This window comes from Trichosurus vulpecula, chromosome 1 (assembly GCF_011100635.1).
Source record: "Trichosurus vulpecula isolate mTriVul1 chromosome 1, mTriVul1.pri, whole genome shotgun sequence".
Taxonomy (NCBI): Eukaryota; Metazoa; Chordata; class Mammalia; order Diprotodontia; family Phalangeridae; genus Trichosurus; species Trichosurus vulpecula.
Window position 1 is genome coordinate 23,734,981 of NC_050573.1, and position 8,809 is coordinate 23,743,789.

At 47.8% G+C, this 8,809-nt stretch overlaps 1 protein-coding gene across 1 annotated transcript; it reads left to right on the forward strand.

Moving 5' to 3' along the window:
• Positions 1–2,049: 2,049 nt before the first annotated feature.
• Positions 2,050–8,559, forward strand: POP5 (POP5 homolog, ribonuclease P/MRP subunit). The gene is made up of 5 exons (XM_036754483.1): positions 2,050–2,090; positions 2,174–2,316; positions 6,456–6,605; positions 6,713–6,796; positions 6,922–8,559. The coding sequence occupies exons 1-5, from the start codon at positions 2,071–2,073 to the stop codon at positions 7,029–7,031; spliced, it is 507 nt and encodes a 168-aa protein (XP_036610378.1). The 5' UTR covers positions 2,050–2,070; the 3' UTR covers positions 7,032–8,559.
• The last annotated feature ends 250 nt before the right edge of the window (positions 8,560–8,809 follow it).

Genomic DNA, 8,809 nt, shown 5'->3' on the forward strand with positions numbered 1-8,809 from the left:
AAGGTTAGCTTACATATTTACAAACTTTTAATAGCTATCGATAAAACCCCTAGTTAGATAGAGAGGTCACTGCTGATAGAATAAATACTTGTTGAACAAATGAATTAAAGAGGAGGGGAACGAGTACAAAAAAAGTTTAGAAAAGTTTACAATCCTTTAAATAAGGAAGATATTAACGCTTGTCTGGGGCCAGGGGCCAGTTTAAAGAGCTAGTAGTGTCAGAGGTAAAATTTGAACTCACTTCTCCTAAAAATAAGTTTGTAGGGGTTGCTTGTTAAGTCTACATTGTTCAAGAGAAATCCTATGATACTGTTAAGAATTAAATAAATTAACATGCTACAGGATGTCCCTAAAGTCTGGACACATAGGAAAAGTGCATATTTTGAAATATTTGGAATATTAACAGACCTTAGCCCCCTTGACTTCTTTTTCTGGGGTATGCTAAAGTAGAATGTGTACTCAGTGAAAATCACAGATGCAGCACACTTGAGTGAATGCATGAAGAGTGAATGTGCTAAAATTGACCGCAATGTGGAGTAATTGCAGAGTTCATGTGAATCTTGTAAAGCACATCAACTTTTGCATCACAAATAATGGAAATCATATTGAAGATGTTATTTGTTATATTCCAATTAAATAAAATGTTAAAAATTTCATTTCATTTCTTGAAAATATGCATTTTTGCCTATGTGTCCAGACTTTAGGAACACTCTGTATGTCGCAGACAATGGGGATACAAAGAAAGGCAAAATCAACAATCCCTCTCCTCTAGGAGCTGATAAACTACCAGCGTTTATTAAGCACCTGCTGTAGGCCAGGCACTGAGCCAAGCTCTGGGGATACAAAGAAAGGCAAAAAACAGTCTGCCTTCCAGCAGCTCACAGTCTAATGGGGGAGACAATGAGTAAACATAACTAGTACCTCCCAGGATCACTTAAAACTGGTATAGACCTCAGTTTCCTCGTTTGTAAAGTGAGAGAAATGGTATCTACCTCCCAGGGTCGCTGTAAGGACCAAAGGAGAGCTTTGTAAAGCAAAAAGCAAACCTCAAACACTGTATAAATGCTAGCTATTATTATGATTCATAAATAAGATTTATTTTTATAGAGTAAACGTTTACAGAGTAAAAACTGACCTTCAACGTTTAACACAGCTAGGAAAATATCTGCAGAAGGCAAAAACTTCATCTGCCCCCAAGAAGCTTGCATTCAAACGGGGGAGTCATGTGATCCATAGAAGATATAATAATAATACAAACATTTAATGTTTGCAAAGAGCCTTACAAAGGGAGGTTTATTGTTGTTCATTCATGCTCGACTCTCAGTGACCCCATCTGGGGTTTTCTCGGGAGAGATACTGGAGTGGTCTGCCATTTCCTTCTCTAACTCATTTTTCAGATGAAGAAACTGAGGCAAATAGGGTGAAGTGACTTGCCCAGGGTCACACAGCTCGTAAGTGTCTGAGGCTGGATTTGAACTCAGGCCTCCGTGACTCCAGGCCCAGCAATTTCACATATTAGTAGATTTTTATAAAGCTATTCACAGAGTAGGTGGAATGGGGGAGCCATTAGCTGTCAGGGACACCTGGGAAGGCCTTCTGTGAGATGAGGTCTGTGGAGTTTTGAGGGAGGCCAGGTGCATCAAGGAGGAGGGAAAGCGTTCTAGGCATGGGGAACTGCTGGTGCAAAAGCACGGAGAGGGGAGATGAAGAGTTCCCCGGCCGCCTAGGCCCCAACGCTCTCCGCGCCTCGCAAGCTCTAAGGAGCAGCAGTCAGAAAGTCCAGCCTAGCCTAGCTCTCAGCACGCAACAGGTGGATTGCCGAGAGACATGCGGAGCGCCTGCGCAGTATAGCCTCCGGGTCCGGGGGCAAATCGACCCCAAAGCCGAGAGCGAACTCGCGCACGCGCGGAGCAGGTGAACTGGCGGCATTTAAGCCCCGCCCACCCTCTGCCGCCTCGAGATCTCAGTGGCTGACGTGCATGAAGTGGCTGTGCTGTCATTGGTCAGGCTGCTGATCCATCCGGCCTGAGATCCCGGATTTCCGGTCCGGCCCGTGGCGTTGCTGTGGAGATGGTGCGGTTCAAACACCGGTAAGGGGTGTCCCGCGCCCTGCTCTCGCTCGCGGCCCCGGTCCCTGTCGCTCAGTCGCTTCTCCCTGTCTTCCCCACCACAGGTACCTGCTGTGCGAGCTGGTGTCGGAAGACCCCCGCTGCCGCGCCTGCCTGGAGGAGCGGGTCCTGTTCGGCGTCGTCCGGGACGCCATCGCCCGGGCGCACGGAGCCTTCGGTGCGGCCGCCTGCTCCCTGGCCCTGACAGGTGAGGCCCTGGAGCCGGCCGGGAGGGAGGGAAACCCCGAGGGGGCGGGTTTGGGGGCGCCCGGCGCTGGACACGCAGCGAGCGCCTACTAAGTGCTTGTCCCCGTCCGCACATTGACCCGAGGCACGCTGGAAGCCCCCTGCTAAGTGCTTGGCCGAGGCCGCCCAGACCCGGGTCCCCAGCACCCTGGTTGGGCTCTGTTTTCTCTTCGCTCTTGGGCCGTGGAGATTCCTGGCGATGGCTTTTCGGGAATTAGCCCACTGGGAAAGGACGCTGCGAGATCCCATCCTCCTAGCAGGGCCCAACCCCCTCGTTTACGGGTCAGGAACCCCAGGCTCACCTGGTGACCTTCCAGCCCACGTCCGTCATAATGATACTCCAATTTAACTCGGTTTTAAACCCTGCCTAGAGAGTGCTGGCATTTATTTAGGTTTAGGGTTTGCACAATCTTAGAGTCATTCAAGTTCTCTCAACAACGCTGTGACATAGGGACAACGGGTATCATTATCATCCCCCTGTTGTTGATAAAGAAATTGAAGGGGTCGTAACTTTCTCATACTGTCGTAACAGCTTCAGGTCTCACCTGATTTGGGGCTGCTTGCTGGTGGCAGGGGATAGATCGTCTGCGATCTGGCCTCCGACCCTTACTAGCTGGGTGACCCAGGGCAAGTCACTTCACCTTGTTTGCCTCGGTTTCCTCATCTGTAAAATGAACTGGAGAAGAAAATCGCAAAGCGCTCTGGTATCTCTGCCAAGAAAACCCCAAATGGAATCACAAAAAGTCAGATACAACTGAGACATCTAAAACCCACCTGATTACTGGTAGGAGCTCCCCTTTATACTCTGCTGTCCCTTCTCTTCCTCATAATAGCTTCACTTGCCTCTGTACCCAGCCTGTAGCTCACTGTTTGACGACACTTAGGCTCCATTACCTTGCCGACACTTGATTCCCAATTGGAATCTTTACGGTGTGCAACCAGAGCTGTGCCCTTGTGACTGTTTGACAATCTTTGTAGTCTCCCTTAAAAAAAAAACAACTCCTATTTAATTTCCCAAAACCAGTTAGAAACCTTTCTTTTCTCCCTCACCACCCCCCAGGGGCCCACATGCATCTTTCTTCGCTAGTCAGATGCAGGATATCTGCTGACGTGCTCTTCCTCCTTTTCTCAGAATCATCATCTCCTTCCTCCTTTCCTCTGGTCAGAGACGTCCCTACTTCTCCAGTACCTCTTCGTAAGTCCTTGATCTCATTCCCTTCTTGGTCCAATATCAGTTTGCTCTTTCCTTCCATGTTTGCTCCTGCAAGCGTGTCCTACTTTCCCCCAGTTCTAAGTCTTAATCTTTTTGGTCACATCCAACTACTTTCCTATCTCTCTCCTCTTCATTGTCACTTGAAAGAGGAATTCAGCTCTTTTTTTTGCCTGGTAACACAAGGCAGAACTAGGAATAGTAGCTGGAATTTGCCAAGAGGCACAGTCTTGATGGAGATCAAGACCCCCTAATTAGGATAGTGAGGTTCATTCACTGGAGGTCATCCAGCCTTTGCTTAGTGGTTGTCAGGTACGTCACAGAGAGGATCTTCACTCAAGTATGAGTTGTATTAGATATCCTTTGAGGTTTCCAACTGAAATCCCATAACTTGAAAAAGTCTCCTCCACCTGACTCTTCCTTCCAAACCTCCTTATTATTCTTCTTTTCAGCCCCTTGAAACTACTCTCCTGCCCTCACCGAGACCCATGTTGCTCTCTCCAAAGGTCAGCATTTCTAATTCCTAAATTCAGTGGTTTTCCTTCATAATAATAACATAATAAGCAGGGCTGGCGTTTGCTAGGTGCTTTCAATACAAAGACCAACCACTGTAGCTTGTATATAATTGGCATTCCTACTGCATCAGCAGTCCTGGTCTCCTTGTTCTGCTCCACCTTTCTAGACACCTGAAATCAGGTGTACCCTGATGGTCTACTGGGGATATCTTTCCCTCTTTCCTTCACCAGACTCTTGGCAATCTCATACTCTTCCAGGGCTTTAACCATCACCTCTATTTCTAGTTCTAGTCTCTCCTGAGATCTAAAACCACACCTGCAAATGAATGGCCACTAGTATTTCACATTCACCAGGTCCAGAATAGAGGTCCTCTTTTCCTCTAAGCCTTCTGCTTTCATTAGGTCTGTGGCAGCACTGGTCACTTGCTTGCATAGCCTGAGGGTTACCATGTTTCTTGTGTCCAGTAACTTGCCCAGGATCACCTCCTAATCTTCCAGCCTTTCATACTACAAACTTAAACTCCAGTCTGGCAGCTTCACTCCTTTTCTTAAAAATTTTAAGTAGCTTATTATTATCCAGGACTTGAATGAGGGTGGGAATGCTATATGAATCAGTTGTGCAGATGACCCAAAGTAGGAAGGGAGAGCCAATACAGAGGGTGGCAGGATCCCACAGGGATTGGGAGAGATTAGAGAGCACAGGCTGGGGGCAGCTAGGTGGTGCAGTGAGTAGAACACCAGCCTTGGAGTCAGGAGGACCTGAGTTCAAATGTGGCCTCAGATACTTGACACTTGACACACTTACTAGCTGTGTGACCTTTGGCAAGTCACTTAACCCCAATTGCTCTGCCTTCCCCCCTCCAAAAAAAAAAAACAACAAATGACTTTAGGGGATGGGGGGGAGTGGGGTGACAGAAGGGAGGGCTGACTGGGGAACAGGGAAACCAGAATATATGCCATCTTGGAGTAGGGGGGAGAGTAGAAATGGGGAGAAAATTTGTAATTCAAACTCTTGTGAAAATCAGTGCTGAAAACTAAAATATTAAATATGTTTAAAAAAAAAAGAAAGAGCACAGGCTGAATCAGAGGAGATAGAATTCAACCAGGCATAAGTGCCAACTTGTCTACTTGGGTACAAAAATGAGCAACTTAACCCAAGATGGGGAAGGCATGCATGGTTAGACAGCAGATGTTGTTTTTAAAAAAAGAAAAGATCCGAGGGTCTTAGTGGACTGCAAACCAGTACTGCATTTAGAGGGCCGTAGCGCCCAGGAGGAGGGAGGTGACAGTCCCACTGTATGGCCCTTATAAGGCCCTTTCTGGAGTAGGTAGTGTAGTAGTGTTGTGCAAGTCTAAGGATATTGATAAGCCAGATAATGTCCAAGAGAACAACTAGGCTGGCAAAAATGAGATCTGCTGAAGGAGGTGGAGCCTCTTTGGCCTGTCGAAGACTCAAGGGACATGAGAATTGTCTTCTAGTATTTGAGAGGTTAGACAGACTGGTTGTTTGGCCTCAGGAAGCTGCCGAGGCAAAGTGAGGGCCCCACCCCACCCTGGCCCAAGGTCTTCAGTATGTTTTATTGGGGATTCCTTTTGCGTTTGGGTTGGACTAGGTGGCTGAGGGCCCTTCCAGCTCCCGTAGTGACTCATCCTTTCTTTGCTTGTCATTGCTACATTCCAGGAAGCTTTGCCTGGTCCCGCCATTTCTTCCCACTGGTAACAACCTTCCCTCCCAGAACTCACTGGGCACTTTGTTGTGTAGCCCTCTGATACACCTCCTAAGGGCTTCACTGGCAAGGACCCCTTGCACAACTCTTCTGCTTCCATCTGGTGGCAGTGGAGAGCACTGCCATGGTTCCTGGCCCTGGCAAAGGCCATATACACATGCTGTTACAGGTGACTTGTTTGGGAGAGAAGTCACAAATAGCTGAATCCCAGCCATCCTTCCCGGCTTCTGCTTTCCCTAGATGGGCCACACTGCTGCCGCCTAGTGGAGAGCGCAAAAGCTGCAGCACATCCCCTGCCACCAGATTATAACTGTACCCTTTACAACTTGGTCACCAAGAACTGCTGTGGCCAAAAATAAAAGCCTCAAAAACAACCTGGAGATAAATTCTCCAACCTTAGCTTTCCTGGGCCATGCTCTGTACAAAAGCCTGGCCTGCCAGGATGAGCCATCTGTCTCTGGGCAGGGTGGAGGCCTTGAACTCTGGAAGGGACATCCTCACAATTCATCATCAGGATCCCAGCAGACTCTGCCTGCTCTGTTGATACTACCTGCCAATCGGGCATGGGCAGATTGGCGGGCATTGTCTACACTTGCTCATTCATAAAAACTTCTAGACACACGTTCTGAGACAGCTGTTTTTCTCCTAGTGAAATACCTCAATGCTTATACTGGGGTAGTGCTCCTTCGATGTCGGAAAGAATTCCACCAGCTCCTGTGGTCAGCTCTGCCCTTTATAACTTATTTAGAGAATAAGGGACAGCGCTATCCCTGCTTCTTCAACACACTGCACGTGGGAGGTGAGTGAGATGGTGGAGAAACCGCTTCTCAGAGCTGGGGGACCTCTCCCACAACAGGCACTCCAGCTCTGTTGGTGACCACAAAATCCTTTCCTTTGATTTGTCAGGGACCATCAGAACCTGCCAGAAGTTCTTGGTTCAGTACAACAAGCGCCAGCTTCTGATCTTACTACAGAACTGCCCCGATGGAGGTAAGTGGCCCAGCGCCAGGAAATGTCGGGCAAGCCTCACCTACTGGAGTGGAGTGAGAAGAAACTAACAAAAGCATGCTTGCTAAGCCGACTTTCATGATTACTCTGCTTTTGATTTTCTGCAGAGGAACGGGAGTCTATCAAAAAGTCCATCATGAGCTGTTCATTAGAAGAACAGCAGGAAGATCAGCTCTCACAAAGTGGAAGTGAGGAGGATGCCACAGGGATGGAATGAGCATCTGCCGGGAAACAAGGCCACCCTGATGCCCTCTCACAAATGCAGTGAAGTTTCAACTTGCCACCTCTATCCATTCTAAAGGTGGATTCAACCCAGACACCTAAGGCAGGTAGCAAAGCCTCTCTGTTCTCTGCCTCAGAGGAGGTTCAGGAGCAAAATCCCTGCGGTCAGGAACCATGACCTTGTGAAGCAAGAGCTATTTTTATTTCTGTTTATTCCTTTTCAATATAATTTTTGTTGCTGTGAACAAATGCCCTCTCCCTCCCTTGCAATGGTTCCGTTTTCATAGAAGTCGCGGGCAGAACAATCCAACAAATTTGGCCCCATTGGAATCTGGTAAAAGGATCCCCTTCCCCCACCTACCTCCAAGACCAGTCATTCACACTAACCCTCCCTAGCAGGGTCATTCTTCCCTTGCTCTTAGGAATTCCTAGGACAGTTAGGTGAGAGCACAAAGGCATTTTTTTTGGACTTTCATGCTGAATGTCATTTTTATTAAACTCTGTTGGTTTTCCTGGTTAGTCTTACTTGAAATGGGATTAAGTGCAATGGGTTGCACTTAGCTCCAGAGCCATGGGCTAGCCCCGCCTTTCCCTGGAAGAAAACCAAGTGAACAGGAAAACACAAGGGCCAGTATCATTGCAAAAGCCAGCAAACACTAGAGGTTTCGGCTGCTGGACCTGGGCCCCTTCCTCAGGCCAGCTCCCTCCTGTAACTGCTTGCTACCCAGCTTGATCTAAAAGGAGGGGAAGGGGAAAGAAAGGAGGCTGCCATTTGTTTGAGCTACACTGGAGAGGATTACCTGGGGTACAGTTTAGCCAAGTCCTAGGTTTCTGGTTTTTAAAAAAAGAAGGCTCACGCTTCTTCTTGTGCATATGATTTATTGCAACTGTTTGCCTTCGCCATTACGTTACACCTAGAGGTCACTTTATTCAACAACAACAAAAATCCACGTCACTGAAACTCGGCTTCAAACCAAACCCCAAGCAGCACATAGTGAGACTGCTCTAGAAAATGAGAGAGGCAGATGTATGGGGCCTTACTGCTTTCAGCCCAGCTCAGTATCGAGCCTGTGCGCCTCCTGCATCCCAACTGGAGGTCCTAGCTCAACAGCAGTGGTTTCCTCTGCCAAATAATCGACTGTCCCTGCTTGTGTCCCTCAGACCTGTCCCATTGGTATCTCCTACCCCAACCGTGAGGTAGGCATGTGGTCACTGCAGCTTTCTAACCAGAGTTAACTTCCTGAGCCATTCAGTAGAGAGGAATTGAGTTGAATTGAGAGGAACTGAGGTTGAAGCAAAAGGTTGGACTTTCCCAGGCAAGTCCAAAATCCAACTACTATGTACTTGGAGGCCTAAAGTCCTCCGAAGTTGGCACTACAGGCTCTCTGCTGGTCAGAAGAAAAACAATTGCAATCTGAGCTGGATGTCCTAAATCCAATCTACTCCCACACCCTTCTGTTCTTTAAAAAAGAAAAAGAAAATCTGGAACAGGTAGAAGAGACTAACTTGTAAAAAAAGAAAAAGAAAAGAAAAAGATGTGAATTGTGATTAGTGTGTCCTCTAGAATCCTGTGAGATACGAAGCAGGGAAAGGGGGTGTCAAATGAGTACAGCTGTACCTTAGAGCCCATGCCACAGCAGTGCTTCGATGGCTCTCAAGCTGCCCAGGGAGGGCTTGGCCTCCCAGGCGCCAGAAACTGGGCTAGAATGCTAAGACCACCTGCACATAGGCCAAGAGATGGAATTGGCATGAACTAGAAAACCTTGACTGAAG

Excerpts from the sequence above, each read along its gene's own strand:
- POP5 (XM_036754483.1), top strand. The coding sequence starts at position 2,071 with ATGGTGCGGTTCAAACACCG. Across the intron at positions 2,091-2,173 it reads ATGGTGCGGTTCAAACACCG|GTACCTGCTGTGCGAGCTGG; the intron begins GTAAGGGGTGTC and ends TCCCCACCACAG. Across the intron at positions 2,317-6,455 it reads CTGCTCCCTGGCCCTGACAG|TGAAATACCTCAATGCTTAT; the intron begins GTGAGGCCCTGG and ends TTTTTCTCCTAG.